The sequence below is a fragment of the Pan troglodytes genome, chromosome 15 (assembly GCF_028858775.2).
Source record: "Pan troglodytes isolate AG18354 chromosome 15, NHGRI_mPanTro3-v2.0_pri, whole genome shotgun sequence".
Taxonomy (NCBI): Eukaryota; Metazoa; Chordata; class Mammalia; order Primates; family Hominidae; genus Pan; species Pan troglodytes.
This window is the reverse complement of record NC_072413.2, coordinates 73,054,490-73,075,407: the sequence shown is the minus strand read 5'-3', so window position 1 is coordinate 73,075,407 and position 20,918 is coordinate 73,054,490. Positions and strand designations below refer to the sequence as shown.

The window sequence follows — 20,918 nt, the reverse complement described above, 5'->3', positions numbered from 1 at the left end:
CCAGCCTGGGCAACACAGTGATACCCCATCTCTTAAAAAAAAAAAAAAAAAAATTTTAGCTGAGTGTGGCAGTGCGTGCCTGTAGTCCCAACTACTGGGGAAGCTGAGGTGGGAGGATTGCTTCAGCCCAGGAGTTCAAAGCTGAAATGAGCTATGACTGCACTCTAGTTTGGGCAACAGAGTGAGACCCTATCTCTGAAAAAAAAAAAAAAAAAAAAAAGATAGTAGACATCAGGAGCTACAGGATACATAAAAGTATGAGAGGAGATTATAGAGTTGCAAAAGGGGGCATGACTTTTCTTATCCAGAAAGGGTAGGTGAAAATCACTAGGGAAGTCTAAATTTATAAAACTAGAGGCAAGTTTAGTATTTTCATTTTAGAAGCTGTGACCAGCTATAGATAATTGCTCCCCAGTTCTCTGCTTCTCCAGTATTTTTGCCCTGCCATAATCACCATCATGATTAGCAGTCTGTCATAGTATCCTCAATAGAATCTTTTTGAGATCTATCCCCAGCCCATATTTTTACCTGGAACTGACATCATGCAAATTAAGTGTGACAACAACGTTTTAATGCTTTACTTCCTCTGTCCTGCAATAAATTATAATGCTAAATTGTACACATAACCTTTAAAGTCTGTTAAAAGGAAAAAATAAGAGGAGTCAGTCTCTGCCCCTCTAGGAAGTTTTCCTTCTAGGCTTACAGATCTAGGTGTGGATTCATTTGCTGCCAGGCAAGAGGAAAAGCACGATACCTCTGTTACTGTGTTTAGGATGACTCACTGGTTGTGTGGAAGGAAGTCGATTTGACCCGGCTGTCTGAGAAGGAACGTCGTGATGCCTTGAATGAGATTGTTATTCTGGCACTGCTGCAGCACGACAACATTATTGCCTACTACAATCACTTCATGGACAATACCACCCTGCTGATTGAGCTGGAATATTGTAATGGTAAGATAGAGTTCAGTGGGACTTTCTCCAGCAAGACTTTCTTAGACTCATAATTACCTTGAGGAGAAGAATATAAGAAGAGACATATACAGTGATAAAAACTTTAAATGAATTTCTAGAGTTTAAGAGAAACTTTTCAGGCCTTGGAGAATTTTTGAAGTGGTGTACGAAATAAGGAGAGGGATTTTCCCTTGCATACCCAAATTTTCTCTTGTGATTACAGTTCCATTTTCAAACTATCTTTTCTTCGGTTGAATTTTACATTTATTTTTCAAGGTTTTTCTTTATGAAATGACATTAGTTAACCAGAGTGTGGCTTGGCAGCACTTGATACAGTATTTAATAAGATCTTATAGGTGATATTTATTTATATTGTCTTCAGCTAAAGCTATCCTATTGAAAAGTGGTCCAAAGATCATAACTGAGTGAAAGTAATATATGGTAAAGCATGGCCCTATTTATCTGGTCCCTGATTTCTTCAGATCATTTTGCTTGTAAGATAGCAATATAGCCTAGTTGTTAAGAAAATAGACTCTAAAACCAAGTTTCTCTACTTTCTAGCTCTATAACCTTGGCAAGAAACTTAACTTCTCTGTGCCTCAGTTTCCTCATTTTATTATTATTATTATTATTATTATTATTATTATTATTATTTTTGAGATGGAGTTTTACTCTTGTTGCCCAGGCTGGAGTGCAATGGTGCCGTCTTGGCTCACCACAGCCTCCGCCTCCTGGGTTCAAGCGATTCTCCTGCCTCAGCTTCCCAAGTAGCTGGGATTACAGGCATGCACCACCACGCCCAGCTAATTTTTGTATTTTTAGTAGAGACAGGGTTTTGCCACGTTGGCCAGACTGGTCTCAAACTCCTGACCTTAGGTGATCCGCTCACCTCCGCCTCCCAGAGTGCTGGGATTACAGGCTTAAGCCACCATGCCCAGCAGTTTCCTCATTTTAAAATGAGTTTGTTGGCCAGGGACAGTGCACACCTGTAATCCCAGCACTTTGGGAAGCCAAGACAAGCAGATCACTTGAGCATAGGAGTTTGAGGAAAGCCTAGGCAACATAGTGAAACCCTGTCACTACCAAAAATACAAAAAATTAGCTGGGTGGTGTGCACCTGTAGTCACAGCTACTTGGGAGGCTGAGGAGGGAGGATGGCTTGAGACTGGGAGGCAGAGGTTGCAGTGAGCTCGTGAGCTCAGACCACTGCACTCCAGCCTGGGCGATGGAGCCAGACCCTGTCTCAAAAAAAAAAAAAAAAAAAAAAAAAAAGCTGGGCGTGGTGGCTCACGCCTGTAATCCCAACACTTTGGGAGGCTGAGGTGGGTGGATCACAAGGTCAGGAGATCGAGACCATCCTGGCCAACATGGTTAAACCCAGTCTCTACTAAAAATAACAAAAATTAGCTGTGCATGGTGGCGTGTGCCTGTAATCCCAGCTACTCGGGAGGCTGAGGCAGGAGAATCGCTTGAACCAGGGAGTTGGAGGTTGCAGTGAGTGGAGATCATGCCACTGCAGCCTGGTGACAGAGCGAGACTCCATCTCAAAAAAAAAAAGTTTGTTGATAACAGTACCTATTTTCTAGGATTGTTGTATTACATGCATAGTGCTTGGTAGGTAGAAAGTGTTTGCTACATACTGTACTAGCTGTTAATCATCTTATTGCACAGGAGAACCTCCAAAGCCCTTTTCTGAACTGCATGCTAAAGAGGTCCCAGCATATTCATCACTTATGACTTCCTTGTGTAAACTCTTGTATATTATGATCATTGGTGATCAATGCCATATACAAGATTCTGTTAAAAATTTTCGAAGTAGCAGAAGCCCTAGGTAGTTAACTTCTTTTGTGATTAGGAAGAACTGGAACAAATGATACATTTATTGAAACTGAGTTATTAAGTTGCAGGGGAAAAGAAGTTGTAAAAACTTACCCAGGGCTAAAGTGTAAGTTATAGTTGCAGGTGGGATGTAAGATGAACCATGATTACTTGCAGTCTGTATTACTTGGTAAAGGAAAGAGAGAAGTAAATTCACACTTATTCCACAGGAAGGAATTAGTAAAGAGAGTAATGATAGGAAACAGTCTAGGGGTAGACCCTAAATTTTGGGAAATTTTTCAGTGTGAAGTAGAAAATTTGTCAATATATACCCTATAAATACAAAACATTGCATCACAGGTGTAATCCAATTTTTTTCTTTTTTTCCTGAGATAGGCTCTCACTGTCACCCAGCCTGGAGTGCAGTGGCGCGATCTCAGCTCACTGCAACCTCCGCCTCCCAGGCTCAGGCGATCCTCCCATGCTCAGGCGACCCTCCCACCTTAGCCTCCTGATTAGCTGGGACCACAGGCACGTGCCCCAACAGCCGGCTAACTTTTTGTATTTTTGGTAGAGACAAGGGTTTTGCCGTGTTGCCCAGGCTGGTCTTAAATTCCCAAACCCAAATGATTCGCCCACCTCAGCCTCCCAAAGTGCTGGGATTATAGGCGTGAGCCAATGTGCCCAGCCTAATCCAAATGTTATAGTAGTCACAACTGGGAGAGTTGTTACAAAAATATTGTAGAGTCCTTAAAGGAGAGTTCTAGAAAAGAAATCTGATTTTGAATATACTTCACTTGTTGGGAACAACAAGAATGGTCTTTACTCACATCTTTTCTAAAAATGTCTTTTTTTAAATTAAGCCTCTTGTGTTAGAGAGGGAGATCTTTGAAGAATATTTCTGATGCGGTCCTTGAGAGATGGGAAGAGTTTTGTGCCCATGTGAAAAGTCAAAAGAAGTAGTTGCCTATGGAGAGAAAGCAGAATCCTTCATTTCCTTGTGTCACCTAAAAAACCCTGTTACAGGAGCCAAGCTTTGATCTGTATTAAGCAATTCAAATCTGTGTCTTGTTTAATTGCAGGAGGGAACCTGTATGACAAAATCCTTCGTCAGAAGGACAAGTTGTTTGAGGAAGAGGTAATTCATATTTCTGTGGAAGGAAGTTAGAATTGTAGTGTTGTAATTCTTGCATTCTAGTTCTGTATTTACTCTTCCAATAGTGAAGAGTGTTTTTTTCCTTTTGTTCAGACTCCTTCCAGGCTCTGATATTCATGAGAAAGGAAACCTCTAACAAGGAAGCTGTCTATAGCTGCTTCCTAAACGTTTTACCTCCACATCATGATTCTCTGTGAGCTTTCTTTCCTGGTTCTATTACTGCATACTGGTATGCCCAGTTTTCTATAACTTTGCATTCTTCCTGAATTTTTCCACATATCTGCTTTACCATACTATATATTATAATGACATTGGAACTATTTTATGAGGAACCTGTTTTTTGTGTTTTTTTACCCCTTCACTTTTCTTTGCCTACTCAACCTGCAAGGAAGAGATGTCAAGTCATGTTGAATCATAACTTCTGGTTGCAGTTTTCTTTGTTTTGTTTGTTTGTGTGTGTGTGTGTATTTACTTAAATGGAGCTTTTTGTTTCTAATCCAAATATTTATTTTTTCTCTGCAGATGGTGGTGTGGTACCTATTTCAGATTGTTTCAGCAGTGAGCTGCATCCATAAAGCTGGAATCCTTCATAGGTAAGAAGTAAAAAAATTTATGGATGGATTCTTCCCTACCAATTCAGCCCCTACCCTGGATAACCCCCCAACAACACTTTTATTTTCTTGGTTAAGCAGCCAAGAGTTTTTCCATTGATATCACTAGGAAGGGAAAGTAATGAGGAATATTTTTTTCACTCCCTGAGGTTAAACCATGTTTATGATCTAGGAAGAGTCTCCTCAGTAGCCAAGTACTACTTAAGTCATTTTACAGACAAAAATTTCAGAGTTCAGTTTGTTAATTCATCAGTTAAAGCCTAGAAGGGCACTATGAGAAGTAGTATTTGGTAAGAATTCACAGCAATAATAATTGGCAATTCTTTTTAATTCTATAATTAAGCTCTTTTAATTTAAATAAAAGCCTCTTCACTCTGTACATTTAATTGTACAAATTTACCAGATCTTTAAAAACAAGGATGTTTCCATTCATTTCTAGCTATAGAAGAGAAGCATCTCAATAACATTTTCACATCATTATGCCCTTCTTAAGTGAGTCATTAACTGGTGCCAGAGATTAATTATAATACACTAAGATTTCTTTTTTTATTGGTTTGTTCATTCAGTTAACATATATTTCTTGATAGCTATTAAATGGCTTCTGTTGCATGTTGTTATTTTCTTTTTAAAAGTAACAAAGTATATTGTTCTGGTTTATTTGCATCTTTCAATAAAGGAGGCCATAGTGAACCAGGCACAGTTCATTTTGTTTTACATATGGTCAATTTATCTTTAGAAAAATAGCCTGTGATTTTATTTAGATGACTAAATGGCCTAATCATATCATTGCAGGGACATGTAGGCCTCTTCTCTTGCCTTAACAGATTATTTGAAACTTTGACACCAACCAAGTTTGTTAAAGTTGCCTTGATATCACTTAATTCAAGGCATAAGTGATAGTTGAAGAGGTGTGGTATCTTATGGGAATTAGGGTTACCTAGAGCACCATTTTCCTCATCTGACCCTCTCAACTTTTCCTAATAGCTTCAGTAGTATGGGAGATATTTCTATGCTGTGAAGCCCTAGAGGATGAAGTTAATTCTCTGCCTTCACTCCTTTAAAGTCCCCGCTTCAGTGTTAAATAGCATGTGAAAGTGATGACCACTGTGGGATGTTTAGGATATCCTAAATGAGCAATGGTAACACTCTTTTTTTGTTTTATTTTGTTTTAGTTTTTGAGACAGGGTCTCACCCTGTTGCCCAGGCTGGAATGTAGTGGTGCAATCGTGACTCACTGCAGCCTCAGCCTCCTGGGCTCAACTGATTCTCGGTGCTTTAGCCTCCCGAGAAGCTAGGACTACAAGTGTATGCCACCACTCCTGACTAATTTATTTTTTGTAGAGATGGGGTCTCACCATGTTGCCCAGGCTGGTGTAGAACTCCTGGCCTCAAGCAGTACTCCTGCCTTGCCCTACCAAAGTGCTGAGATTACAGATGTGAGCCACTGCACCCGGCCCACACTCATTTTTATTCTGTAATAATCCTGGGCAAGGCGGGGGATGAAATAAAACAATTATCTGTGTGAACTTAATTTGCAGCATCTTTTTTTTTCAGAGATATAAAGACATTAAATATTTTTCTGACCAAGGCAAACCTGATAAAACTTGGAGATTATGGCCTAGCGAAGAAACTTAATTCTGAGTATTCCATGGCTGAGACGGTATGTGTTGCCCTTGTCTTAATTTTTATTTTCTTTTCTAGCACTGTGAAATATAACTATACTCCCTAAATCTTGCATACTTTTCTCAATATTCTTGCAAGTTCTCCATACTTTTAATGCATGTCTTCAGAAGTCTTTTTCCTGGGCCCACTAGCAGGCATTTAAGTCATTGCCCACGTTACAGCTCTGACCTCATAGCCTTTTTCCAACACTGATTAGGGACTTATCTAAAAGCAGCAAAATGCTTTACTGTTTTGTCCAGGTTAGGATCTTTAGTAGATTTCACTTTATCTCTTATTTAATGTTTGAGCTCAAGGTGTTAGACATCTCTTTGTTTTTCCTTTGAATGCTTCTGGTTCAAAGAGAACCCTATATTTCAAGTGAAGGCTGATGCTCAGAGAACAATCCATTCTTTAATATTATACACAGTCTGAACTGCAGAGGGGTCCCCTCTCACATGATTTTGAGAAAGATCATTGGTAAAGAGTAGACATAAGTTGATCTTTAGGACAGTAATCTTATCCTTTTAGGAATTATAAAACCCAGTTATTTTTCTTCTAGTTTCACAATGCTCTATCCTTAAAAGAAATTGAAAACTGATTTTGGCCAATAATTTTTTTTTAATAATGTCATGGTTTGCCTGCAAGCAATTTAGATGTTTAGGGTTTGGAGTCTCTGCTTCAGGGACTCAGATGTTTCTATGATGGAGGCCAAAGTGAGCTTCTGAAGAAGCAATCATATCTTTATATGGATTTTTCTCATCAAGAACAATCTGATAAAACCAAGACTTGACTTTTTTTAGCTAGTTAAATGCAAAGAAGGAATGATATGAAAATTTATAAAAGCCATGTAAGCCATCTGAAATTTGCTTTGCTTTGCTGATTAAAGCTGACTATGAGTTTTATTAGAGCTGCTAGGGCATTCATTATATCTCATCTTGGGAGAGGCATGACTTCTTAGGACATTTTTATTTCCAAATTTATTTTTGAAGTCAGAAAATCTTTTTCAAATTCAAAGGAAATTTGCTAGCTGTGTTAGTATAACAGATGCCAAATTGGGCATTTTAAAAGTTTCATTACGCGTATTTTAGTTAGAACATCTAATTCCTTCATTCAGTTACCATCTCCCCACTGCCAGTGTTTGGGTTTTTTTCCCATTGGTGAACTTTTACTAAGTTTGTGTAAAGTCTTCAGTAGGCCCTGAATGCCTGAAGCCTCTGTGATCTAGGAATCACAGAGCTATTGAGCCCCTCAAGTAACCACAGTTCCTTTGTCACAGAGATTGTCCCTTTATAATTGACCCAAGAGGTTTGATATGAATAAGATTTCTTTCCATAGTGGCATCGTCTCATAAAAACCATTTTGGAATCTGCTGATGAATGTTTTATGGTTGTTATGACTAGTTCCTAGGAAATTTAGTTAAGCTGTTGAAATGTTAACATAGTTACCTCAGAAAAGAAGTTATTCTTTGATTGTTTCTTTGTTGCTCAGCTTGTGGGAACCCCATATTACATGTCTCCAGAGCTCTGTCAAGGAGTAAAGTACAATTTCAAGTCTGATATCTGGGCAGTAGGCTGCGTCATTTTTGAACTGCTTACCTTAAAGAGGACGTTTGATGCTACGGTAAGTTGGCATATTATCCCCATATTGCATCTAGCAGGTTGCAGATGGTACAGCTTGACTAAGCAGATCAACTCTATTCCCAGGCTTCTGATTTCTGGCAAAAATAACCTGTATTCAGGTACAAGATTAGTAATCTATTACTAAAATGCTATAGACCCAGCCAGGCGCAGTGGCTCACGCCTATAATCCCAGCATTTTGGGAGGCCGAGGTGGGTGGATCACTTGAGGTCACCCTGGCCGACATGGTGAAACCCCGTCTCCATTAAAAATACAAAACTCAGCCGGGTGTGGTGGCGCACACCTGTAATCCCAGCTATTTGAGAGGCTGAGGCACAAAAATTGCTTGAACCCAGGAGGTGGAGGTTGCAGTGAGCCAAGATCATGCCACTGCACTCCAGCCTGGGCAACAGAGCAAGACTCTGTCTCAAAAAAATCTCCAACTTGAATTCCCTGTTGAAATGATCACTTGAACCCGGGAAGTGGAGACTGCAGTAAGCCAAGATCGCACCACTGTACTCCAGCCTGGGCAACAGAGCAAGACCCTGTCTCAAAAAAAAATTAAAATTAAATTAAATTAAAAAGTTCATCTCTTAAAAAGCGAAAAATGGAATATGATGGTTCACTTTTTCAAGCAGTAGGAATTGGAACATTATTAACAGCAGCCAGATGATCATGCAGCTACTGCATCACTTTCCTAGAAACGTGTAAAAGGATGCAAATCTAGTGAACAGAATGGAAGAGAGCAAAAGATAATTGTTTTATTTGGGTCTCACTCTGTTGCCCAGGCCTGGAGTGCAGTGTCGTGATCATAGCTCACTGCAGTCTCAAACTCCTGTGCTCCAGCAGTCATCCCGCCTGTCTCCTGAGTAGTTCGAACTACAGGCATGCCTCACCACACCTGGCTATTTTTTGTAGAGATGGGTTCTCACTATGTTACCCAAGCTTGTTTCAAAATCCTGGCCTCAAGTGATCCTCCTGCCTTGGCCTGTGCTAGGATTACAGGTATGAGCCCCCATACCCAGCATATTTATGCCTTTTTCTAAATTGTTACTTCTTTGTGCCTTTATTCTATCTTGTAAACACTTCTGACATAGCACCAGTATCACTTTATTGTACTTACTTTTTTTATATAGCTGTGGTTTTGCCAGGTAGTCTAAAACCCTTCCAAATGTTTGCTTTATTTTCTGCAATACCTAACACATCGTGGGTGTTAAAAATATTCATTAACTAGGAAAAAAATGTTTATCTGTTAAAAAATAAATAAAGATTGTCATTGCTTTATGGACAATGAATCCCTTTAAGTCTTTTTTTCTTTTTTTAAGTAAATTAAAGTACAACCTGATATAAAGCAGTGCTTCTCAAACTTTAATATGCATACAAAATCATCTTGTTGAAATGCAGATTTTTTGGGGGGGGTGGGGTTGATAGTCTGTGTTTCTAACAAGCTCCCAAGTGATGCTGATGCTGCTGGTCCATGGAGCACACTGAGGGGCTAAAGTGGATTCATATCCAGTTGCCTCTACCAGCCAGGTGTGAGAATTTAGGCAAATCACTTCATCTCTTTGATCCTCTGTTTCATTATCTATAACATGGTAACAATATATATTCCCCACACAGAGATTCTCTCATAATGTATATGAAAAATGCAAATGTAAGATAATGCAAATTCATTGCCCTTTCATAAGACCTATTCATTTTTCTAAATCCTGAAGGTTGTTCTAGTATATCATCTAATTCTCCTAAATAGTATGGTGGAAGAAAAATGACTTGGAGTCAGAGGCTGGGCGCGGTGGCTCATGCCTGTGATCCCAGCACTTTGGGAGGCTGAGGCGGACGGATCACCTGAGGTCAGGAGTTCGAGACCAGCCTGGCCAACATGGTGAAACCCTGTCTCTACTAAAAAATACAAAAATTATCCAGGCATGGTGGCGCATGCCTGTAATCCCAGCTACTCAGGAGGCTGAGGCACAAGCATCACTTGAACCCAGGAGACAGAGGTTGTAGTGAGTGGAGATCATGTCACTGCACTCCAGCCTGGGTGACAGAGTGAGACTCTGTCTCAAGAAATATATATATATGTGTGTGTGTGTGTGTGTGTGTGTGTGTACACATATGTGTGTATATGTGTGTACACACATGTGTGTATATATGTACACACATGTGCACATATACATATATACACATATATGTGTATATGTATGCGTGTATATATGTGTATATATGTATATGACTTGGAGTCAGGCTTTGGTTGGAATTATAGCTCCATTTTTACTATCTGTGATTTTGGGCAAGTTACTTTACATCTCTGAGCCCCGTTTTTCTCATATATAAATTGATAATGGTAATAATTTCCTTGAATGGTGTTAGTGAGGCTAAAAAATATCATATATGTAATGTGCCTGTCTAGTTTGTAGTAGTCTCTCAATAATGTGGTGGTGGTATTACCATAATATTGTTAGTATTATCATCTTATTATTATTACTGCCTTGTCTGTTGCAGCAGAGTATTGCCTGTACAGCCACAATTAGGATACATAAATTAGGAGGCAAGTTAGTTGGCAAGGGAACTACATGAAGCCAACAAGGATGGCTAATCTTGCTTTCCTTTTTCTTGGGATTCAGTTGAAAGGTCAGATTATAATATACTCTGAGCATTATATTATTGGCCACATAGTTATAGATTGTATGGCCAGTTGGCTTCATTCTGTCTGATAGCATCAGTGCATCCCTAACCATTTCTTGTTGATGCATACTAGTAGTTATAACAAGAAGTCAGACCTATTGCCAATTCTTTAAATAATGGTCACAGACACCTGAGAGCCCCTACCAGTAGAGTATAGCATCATCTTTATATAACCAGGAACAATGCAGTCATCATTTTCTCATAGAACCCACTTAACCTGTGTGTGAAGATTGTGCAAGGAATTCGGGCCATGGAAGTTGACTCTAGCCAGTACTCTTTGGAATTGATCCAAATGGTTCATTCGTGCCTTGACCAGGTAGGTGTGACTTAAACATTCACTTCAGTTTCGTATTTCCCCTTCCAGCCTCAGTGTTTGGTGTATGGCATAGCTATAAACCATACAAAACCACATCCACTTCCCCAGGGTAGAGTGTATTTGTGGCTATACCCAGAATAGGTATTGGTAATTCATTATAGTTGTGTGCTTCAGTGAACAAATTCTTACTTCATTCTATTTTGTAAGTGTTAGTTTGTGAAATGAATTTCCCATCTAAATTGTGCTCGATTTTTATGGCCAAGAGTAATTTCTGAATATAGATTTCAAAAAACTGCAATGAAAGATAATTTACCACTTCTAATACAGAATGTCTGTATTTCTCATATCTCGTAGTTCCCTTGCTGTGTAGTTCTAGTATTATTCAAAGTATGTTTCATGAAACACTGGAGTCAGAATCACCAGGGAGTGGGGGAGTTTTGTAAGTTAAAAAAGATTCCTGGGCCCCACCCCAGACGAACTCAATCAGAATCTCTGTGGATAAAGCCCAGAAATCTTTATTTGTAACAAACACCTCAGGTAATTCTTCTGTTCTGTATATATTGAGGTTCAAGAGCCACTGCCCTAACTGAACAAGTGAGGAAGATGCATTATAAACATTCTCCTTCATGCACAAGTGTTGATTATAATGAGGTGAGAAGCATGAAATATGGAGTATCACATAAGAAATGATTTTTAAAACAAAAGGATAATGCAGTGGTCTTTGACTAATTAACATCTTTAGATCCCATGTTGCCCATTTCCATTAAGTGAAAACTAACCCTATTTTTACTTTTTAGGATCCTGAGCAGAGACCTACTGCAGATGAACTTCTAGATCGCCCTCTTCTCAGGAAACGCAGGAGGTAAATATGAAGAAGTCACTCCATTGTCTTTTCTGAGATAGTTGACTTTTAGAGGCTTGATCAGAGTACTACAAGAAAGAGTAGTGTTTCCTGACTTGGTTGCAATAGTGCTATTTTCTACCAACATCCCTGCTTTTATTGCTTAGGGGTGGCTTCTGACTTTTGCCTCCTTAGCCTGTGCTGTTTTGTTCTAAATTTGTACTAATGAGGCCCAAGAGCCCTTCACTCCCCGACCCATTGGTTTTAAACCTTAGAGTTGAGGCATTAGAGTGCAGTAAGGAAGAGGGGTGTCTGGACTCAGACATCCTTATGTTTGTATCTGAATTTTGTCATTATCTTCGTCAAGTTGTTTAACATCCTTATTTCTTGGCTTTCTCCTCTATAAAGTAAGATGAGGTCAGGATTAAAGAAGATAACGCATAAAAAGTGGTCAGCCCAGGGCCTGGCATAGGGTGCTTATCAATTGTAGTGTGAGTTGGACTGGTCCTTTGGTTTTTTTGTTTTTTGTTTGTTTTCTGAGACAGAGTCTCACTCTGTCACCCAGGCTAGAGTGCAGTGGCACAGTCTTAGCTCACTGCAGCCTTGAACTTCTGCTGCAAGTGATTCTTACACCTCAGCCTCCCAAGTAGCTAGGACTACAGGTGTGCACCATCATGCCTGGCTAATTTTTCTATTTTTATAGAGACGGGGTCTCACTGTGTTGCCCAGGCTGATCTCAAAGCTGTTGCCTAAGCAATCCTCCTGCCTCAGCCTCCCAAAGTGTTGGGATTACAGGCATGAGACACTATGCCCGGCCTGAGCCTTTGTTTTTCACTGCATTTGTTTAGGTGGTAGGTTGGAGTTGGAGGAATCCTCTTCAGGTACATTTTGCCCATATTTGAAGTCGAGTTTTATTGACTCCTCAGAGGTTATTTCCTGAGATTATTCTGTCAGATATCTTTAGAGATAGGAAGAACATCCTTTATCCCTCTGTTCATCTAGGAGGTTTCATACCTTAATTTAAAACATTTATCTTCCTTAAATGTTTGAGTCTGTATTTCATCCTATTACACTATTTTTGCCTTGCTACCCTTCTTCCTCCACTACCAGTTTTTTGTTTTTATATCTTCCAAATATTCACATACAATGCTCTTTTCAAGTCTTGCTCTTGGATACATTCTGTACATCCCTAATTGCATATTTGCTGTTTCATCAGTACTTTTATTCTACTATGCCATTTAATTAATCTTTTCTGGTTCTTCTCTAGTTGGTCTGTAGCCAGTGTTTTAGTGCCTGAAATTATGTACAGTACTCCAGATACAGCACCATGACCTTCCATTTATGTTTTGTGCACGTGCAGGCAGTATCACCCTTTTGGTCTGGTGAAGCATATTTAAAATTTTTGTCTGGCTTATTTCACAGCAATATAATGATTTATTTTATTTTATTTTATTTACTTTTATTTACTTTATGAGAGTCTCACTCTGTTGCCCAGGCTGGAGTGCAGTGGCGTAGTCTCAGCTCACTGTAACCTCCACCTGCCAGGTTCAAGCAGTTCTCCTGCCTCAGCCTCTCGGGTAGCTGGGACTACAGGCAGGCGCCACCATGCCTGGCTAGTTTTTGTATTTTTAGTAGAGACGAGGTTTTACTACGTTGGCCAGGCTAGTCTCAAACTCCTGACCTCAGGTGATCTGCCTGCATCGGCCTCCCAAAGTGCTGGGATTACAGGCATGAGCCACCACACCCGGCATAATCACTATTTTAAGTCACTATTTTAATGTCTTATTTCTTGAGTTTAGGCATGAAATTTTTACTGAGATAATTATAGATTTGCCTGCAATACTTTGTTGGAACTTTGTACTTTGATGGAAAACATAAGACAGAGTTTTCCAGACAGAGAATATAGCATAAACAAAATCATAGACACAGGAAGTTGTGGAAAATATTCAGGAAACACAAAATTCTATTTGGCTAGATTAGTGGTTCTAGACCTGGGATTTTTGATGCAAAATATCAGGAGCTTTCAAAAAGTACTGATTCCTGAGCACTATTCTAGGAGCTCAGCTATAATTGATTTAGGTAGGATGACAGCCCTGGGCTAGAACGTGGGGTGCAAACAAAAGGAAGGAAGTCTGGAAAAATAGGTAGGAAATCTTGCATGCCAGGCCAAGAAAATCGTGGTTAATTCAAGAGGTAGGGCAAAAGGTAGAGTGGATAGCACATCCACTGTTGAGAGATAGTGGATGTTTGCGAGAGGGCAGTTCACGTGATGAGAGGCATACCTAAGGAAGAGTTATTTGGCAATATTAGTATCTGTGTTAAATTAGTATAGTAAAATGATTAAGACTGTAATAAGTGAGGCTGATTAGGAGGTATTATCACAGTACAGGTGGGAAGTAGAGCTACCCAGAACTAAGGTGGTGAGACTGGAAAGGAAGAGGTGAGTACAAAAAGTACTATATAGGTAGAATCTGTAGAACCTGAATATTAAAGAAAGGGAGAGAGATGAATCAGAGATGACTGAGGTTTTAAGCCCAGTTGACTGGGAGAATTGGGGAAGGGTGTTGCGGCTAGTTACAGAAATAGAGGAGTCAGAAAGAAAAGCTCATTTGGGAAAAAGCTAACAAGCTCATATTTGGAGATACTGAGTTTGGGAGTCAGTGGGCAGACTAGATGAAGGTGTCCATCAGATGCTAAATATGTACATCAGAGGTTCTCAAGGCTCTCTGTTCCAGCCTGGACCATTTCTCAGAGATAGAAAGCAAATGGCCCCAAACTGCTGGCCTTTGGGTATTTAATGAATTGTCTAATGAAAGGACTATATAACTGTTTTGAGTTGTATTGAGGTACTTCGCTAAAAGTATTGTGATGTTGTAGGATGCATACAGTTTATAAGAGGATTAAATCTGTGAAATGTATTAAACAGACACCTTTGCAATATAAAAACCTATTATTTCACTCATGTATCTTTGCTTTTCTTTTGGTAGAGAGATGGAGGAAAAAGTCACTCTGCTTAATGCACCTACAAAGAGACCAAGGTAATGTTCAAGAGACTCTTAAAAACTAATATATCCGAAATTACAACCAGGGGGTTCTTTCTTGAGTGTAGGCATTATTTGATCCGAGGATACTTTGGCATCCTTTCAGGAGCCAGCATCTGCTTAAATGTCAGACAGTCATTTCTAAGAAGAAAGCTATAATTTCACCCTCACACTAAAGTGGCCATCATTACCATGATGAATGTGGAAAAGTGTAGGTGTTATGGGTCAGACTGGAATCTGATCTGGCCAAGCTGTGATGAAGCCCGAGGCAGGAATTGCAAAGTCTGCTGTGATAGAGCACATTGAAACAAGTTGTCGAGAAAGAACATACTTTCTCATACCATAATTGGCAGTTCTTCTCAGGGAACAGACTGGAAGCATTTTTCTTTGATATTGTTTTTAATGTTAAATGTTCCTTTGTTCTGGGGGTTGTTGGCAGGTCAAGCACTGTGACTGAAGCACCCATTGCTGTAGTAACATCACGAACCAGTGAAGTCTATGTTTGGGGTGGTGGAAAATCCACCCCCCAGAAACTGGATGTTATCAAGAGTGGCTGTAGTGCCCGGCAGGTCTGTGCAGGGAATACCCACTTTGCTGTGGTCACAGTGGAGAAGGAACTGTACACTTGGGTGGTAAGTGAACGCTAAGCATTTTGGAACAGTGCTGTAAGCCTAATTGTTTACTGGGCCCACGATGTCTAAGCATTTTATTAGTTGAACCTATACTAAGGGAGTGGCAACATGGGGTGATGGAATGGAAGCTCTTATGAGATCAGGGATTTTGTCTGTTTAGTTCACTGATGTATGCCCAGGGCTGGTACATATTAGGTCACCTATAAATGTTTTTTGAATGAATGAATGAGAGAGGGAGAGAAAAATTGAAAGACTCAGGAGACTGGGCTTTCCCATTTACAGCTGGATGATTTCAGACAAGTCACTCAATTACTCTGTTATATTACCATGAGGTTCAGAGCAACTATTACCTGTGAAATAGCTTTGTAAACAAAGGAAGCACTATACCATGTCAGGAAAACCCCTGAAGCCCACAGCAGTGATTGAAGATGGCTGGGTATATTTTGTGTAGAATTTGTTTGTTGCCCTCTAGATTCTCCCCTCTCACCTTCCTTAACAAATTGTCTGTGTTTGCTGTCTGTTTCCTTATCTCCCACTCTCTCTTCATTCACCTACAATGCAGCTTCCATCTCTGCCACTCAATTGAAACTAGTCTTGACAAAATGACCCATAAATTGCTAAAATAAAACAGATGCTTTTTAGTCCTTACCTAGCTTGACCTCTCAGCAGCATTGACATAGTTGACCACTCCCTCCTTCTTGAAGCTTTGTCTTCACTTGCCTTCTGGGATAGCGTGTTCTCTTGGCTTTCCTCCTGTCTCTTGCTATGCCTTCTCAGGCTCATTTCAGGCTGCTGGAGAGAAATTAGTATCTTAAACATTTATTGGCTGGGCGTAGTGGCTCACAACTGAAGTCTCAGCACTTCGGGAGGCCAAGGCGAGTGGATTGTTTGAGGCCAGGAGTTTGAGACCAGCCTGGCAAACATGACAAAACCCCATCTCTACTAAAAATACAAAAGTTAGCTGAGAGTGGTGGCACATGCCTGTGATTCCAGCTACTCAGGAGGCTGAGGCATGAGAATCACTTGAGCCTGGGAGGTGGAGATTGCAATGAACCAAGATTGCACCACTGCACTGCAGCCTGAGTGACAGAGCAAGACCTTGTCTCAAAAAAAAAAAAAAAAAATATATATATATATATACACACACACACACACACACACACACATACACACATATATATAAAAAATATGAGGACTTGTAGTTTACTCATTTAATAGAATTATTTTTCTCTATAAAACTGTTGAAAAGGCCAGACATGGTGGCTTACACCTGTAATCTCAACACTTTGGGAGGCCGAGGCGAGTGGATCACCTGAGGTCAGGAGTTCGAGACCAGCCTGGCCAACATGGCAAAACCCCATCTTTACTAAACATACAAAAAATTAGCCAGGCGTGGTGGCGGGCACCTGTAATCCCTGCTACTTGGGAGGCTGAGGCAGGAGAATCGCTTGAACCCAGGAGGCAGAGCTTGCAGTGAGCTGAGATCGAGCCACTGCACTCCAGCCTTGGTGACAAGAGTGAAACTCCGTCTCAAAAAAAAAAAAAAAGTTGAAAAGTCATCAAGGACTAGTCTCATTGCTGTATAGCAGCCTCTTTGATGTAGCCAGATTCTTTATAACTCTTCCATGTTTCAGGGAAACTGTGACCAAAATTTATGAAACTTCTAGTACAGATTTTCAAGAAGCTATATTCCTGTAGAAAGCAGCAAAATTAGACTATATTATAAAGAATTTTTTTCACCATCACCTGTAATTAAATATATAGTTTACCTTAGACTTGAAGGACAAATATTAGATTAATGGATATTAATCTGGATACTTTATAAGTTTTCTTTACCTGTTGGCAGGATCGGTATACTACTTGCTATTAAAATGTTTAATCCCTTTGCCCATTTTTTTCTAATTTCTAAATTTCTAGCTCTTTTTTTCTACTGTTTTTCTTCATATGAAGTTCCATTAAAGATCAGCTTTTGGCGTGAAAAATTAAAACTTCACAAGACCTCTCAGCCGGGGATGGTGGTTCATGTCTACCATCCCAGCACTTTGGGAAGCCGAGGCAGGAGGATCACTCGAGCCCAGGAGTTCAAGACCAGCTTGGGCAACATAGCGAGAACCCATCTCTTTTTAAAATTTAAGTTTAATAAAATGTAATTAAAAAAAAAAGTCATAAGACCTCTTTATTTCACAGAACATGCAAGGAGGCACTAAACTCCATGGTCAGCTGGGCCATGGAGACAAAGCCTCCTATCGACAGCCAAAGCATGTGGAGAAGTTGCAAGGCAAAGCTATCCATCAGGTGTCATGCGGTGATGATTTCACTGTCTGTGTGACTGGTAAGCCATCAGCAGAAAGTGTCTTAAGTGCATTTAATGTGGGGGTATTTTGCTTAATGCTGTGCAATCTTAGTTGGGGTTTTAAAACAAAAGACAGTATATAAAGAACCAGAGGACCTTGAGCAAATATACTCATTAATAATAACATACCAAATTTGCTATAGTATTAGGGGGTGGTGAGCAAGGAGAAGACAGGTGGGTAACAGAGAAGAGTTGGGATCAGGAGAAAATGTGTGTCGTGGTTGGCAGGAAAAATAATCTTACCACCTCATCAGGCTATGGATAACACAAAATTAGGATCAAGACCTAAGTTTAGTTTTGGTCTTGTCATTACTTAGTTAATGATTCCTTGGGACTTATTTTTTTATTTATATAACAAAGATGGCCCCATTAAAATTTTAAGTCCTTTTAATGTGATAATGCTACCACTTTTTAAATTGTTTAATATAGTAGTAGTAGTACACATGACTCTCTGACATAGAACTCTAGACTTGCACAGTCTGTGCTTTTAATTTCTTGGATATAATCAATTCATGTGAGATCATTTGCTGGGGTAGTCCTCATTCCAGCCCTGCCCAACTTTCTGATTAGATAAAATAAGTCAGTCCTTTGATGGATTCTGTTTTCCTTTCTTTTGCAGATGAGGGTCAGCTCTATGCCTTCGGATCAGATTATTATGGCTGCATGGGGGTGGACAAAGTTGCTGGCCCTGAAGTGCTAGAACCCATGCAGCTGAACTTCTTCCTCAGCAGTCCAGTGGAGCAGGTCTCCTGTGGAGATAATCATGTGGTGGTTCTGACACGAAACAAGGAAGTCTATTCTTGGGGCTGTGGCGAATATGGTAGGGGTAGCCTTGTCTCTGTCCACTTCTTCACAGGTATACAACCTGACTTCAAAGTTGTATGCATCTAAACACATCATGCAGCCCCTAAATGAGAAGTGTTAATTCAGTAAATCTTTTTTTTTTTTTTTTCTCTCGAGACAGAGTCTCTCTCTGTCACCCAGGCTGGAGTGCAATGGCACGATCTGGGCTCATTGCAACCACCACCTCCCGAGTTCGAGCGATTCTCCTGCCTCAGCCTCCCGAGTAGCTGGGATTACAGGCGCACGCCATCACACCCAGCTAATTTTTTGTATTTTTAGTAGAGATGGGGTTTCACCACATTGGCCAGGCTTGTCTCGAACTTCTGACCTCATGATCCGCCTGCCTCGGCCTCCCAAAGTGCTGGGATTACAGGTGTGAGCCACCGCACCTGGCAAAAGAGAATCTTACAGAACCTATTCACTGGGAAGGAAGCCCTCATTTTAATGATTTTCATTCTTATGTGTGTTTCAGGACGACTGGGTTTGGATTCAGAAGAGGATTATTATACACCACAAAAGGTAAAATCAGAAGCAACTTATTTCTAAAACCTATCTTAAGTCGCACAGACTCCAATAATATGTCCTCTTTCCTTGGCTCTGTTGTATCAAGGTGTTTATTTCCGAAGTGTTTCCTGTTTGGGAGACTGACAATCTAGGATTCCTGATTTAGCACCCTGTGGTCTTGTCATCTGACCAAATCATAGAAAATTGAGAAAGTGGATACAGCGACTGTGGACATTGTGAAGTCACATCTTACTCAGGGATGACAGCTAAAATCAGCGTGTACAGCAGAAAAGTCACATATAGCTACAAATACCCTGGAAAACTCGAGAAGATACTGTAAAGCAGTATACTGTCTCTTAACCCAACACAGCCATTTTCCTCTCCTGTTTCTACAGTTTACCACCAGATGAAATATTAATAGTTGTTTTTGTTTAGCGGTCATGTTGCATGAAACATATTATCTAATTACTCTCAGCCTTGCCAGAGCTGGCCCTGTGAGAGGCTCACAGAGGCTGATACCAGCTCGGGGAAAAGCACAGTCACATCTCTCCCACCTACCCTAGGGCACAGGCTTGCCCATTGGAGGGTTGGCTAAATCAGCTATACCATTTATTGTTACCAGTGTTTTGGGTTTTCTGTTTTCTTTTTTTTTTTTTCTTTCCTTGGGAACTTTTAGCCAAACCAGTTTTTATTTATATTTTAAAAATTAAATTATTATGCATTTCTAGGGACCATCCTCAATGGGATTCCCAGCTGTTCCTTTTCTCCTGGAAAGGCTGTGGCAGAAACTGAGGGTTGAGGTTTCAGGTTTTACACACATCCATTGTGACCCCACACATGCATCACCCCATCTTCTCCAGTCCTGTCTAGTTAGCTGTAAAAAGATATGAGCATTTGGAAGTCTTAGATATTACCTCAGTACTCTGTCACCTCTCCTATAAAATGACCAGATTGGGACCCCACAGGGCTATTGAATTTCTGTAACTGTCAAGCAGCCTTCCATCTCAAAGGACAAAATCAGCAATGAATTGAAGCTTCTTTCTCAACTTTTTGACAAGTCACCCTAAGTAGGACCTATTACTAAGACAAACTGAGAGGGGGCTGTCTTGTTTAGTTGACCTGGAACTGTCACCTTTTCTTTGATATTATAAAACTTGAGCTCTTCGTTGACAATAGTAGCCTTGACCGGGCACAATGGCTCACGCCTGTAAACCCAGCACTTTGGGAGGCCGAGGCGGGCAAATCACTTGAGGTCAGGAGTTCGAGACCAGCCTGGCCAACATGGTGAAACCCTGTCTCTACCAAAAACACAAAAATTAACTGGGCATGGTGGCACACGCCTTTAATCCCAGCTACTCAAGAGGCTGAGGCAGGAGAATCGCTTTGAACCTGGGAAGCAGAGGTTGCAGTGTGCTGAGATCATACCACTGCACTCCAGCCTGGGCAACAGAGCAAGACTCCACCTCAAAAAAAAAAAAAGAAGAAAAGAAAATAGTAGTCTCAGCCAGGCGTGATGGCTCACACCTGTAATCCCAGCACTTTGGGAGGCCAAGGTGGGTAGATCACCTGAGGTCAGGAGTTCGAGACCAGCCTGGCCTACATGGCGAAACCTCATCTCTAATAAAAATACAAAAATTAGCCGGGCATGGTGGCATGCACCTGTAATCCCAGCTATTTGGGAGGCTGAGACAGGAGAATTGCTTGAACCTGGGAGGCAGAGATTGCGGTGAGCCAAGATCGCACCACTTCACTCGAGCCTGGGCAAAAGAGGGAAACTCTATCTCAAAAAAAAAAAAAAAAAAAGAAAAGAAAAAGTAGTCTCTAAGACACTAGGCAAACCTGAAAAGAATAGAGCAGTCCTCACTTTCCTGTAGTCATTCTGCTAAATG

General features: G+C 40.4%; 1 protein-coding gene across 4 annotated transcripts in view; it reads left to right on the top strand.

Annotated features, from left to right (window-relative positions):
• Nucleotides 1-20,918, top strand: part of NEK9 (NIMA related kinase 9) — a 45,272-nt gene that overhangs the window by 2,370 nt on the left and 21,984 nt on the right. The window contains exons 2-13 of one of the 4 annotated variants that reach the window (XM_016926437.4): nucleotides 773-950; nucleotides 3,851-3,906; nucleotides 4,447-4,517; nucleotides 6,090-6,195; nucleotides 7,686-7,817; nucleotides 10,705-10,815; nucleotides 11,613-11,677; nucleotides 14,644-14,694; nucleotides 15,137-15,329; nucleotides 17,517-17,661; nucleotides 18,302-18,502; nucleotides 18,998-19,044. In XM_016926437.4, coding sequence (XP_016781926.1) covers nucleotides 773-950; nucleotides 3,851-3,906; nucleotides 4,447-4,517; nucleotides 6,090-6,195; nucleotides 7,686-7,817; nucleotides 10,705-10,815; nucleotides 11,613-11,677; nucleotides 14,644-14,694; nucleotides 15,137-15,329; nucleotides 17,517-17,661; nucleotides 18,302-18,502; nucleotides 18,998-19,044 — 1,356 coding nt within the window. Of the gene's footprint in view, nucleotides 1-772; nucleotides 951-3,850; nucleotides 3,907-4,446; nucleotides 4,518-6,089; nucleotides 6,196-7,685; nucleotides 7,818-10,704; nucleotides 10,816-11,612; nucleotides 11,678-14,643; nucleotides 14,695-15,136; nucleotides 15,330-17,516; nucleotides 17,662-18,301; nucleotides 18,539-18,997; nucleotides 19,045-20,918 lie in introns of all 4 variants that reach the window. The other 3 variants (XM_016926436.4, XM_063793735.1, XM_063793734.1) reach the window with 3 other exon arrangements.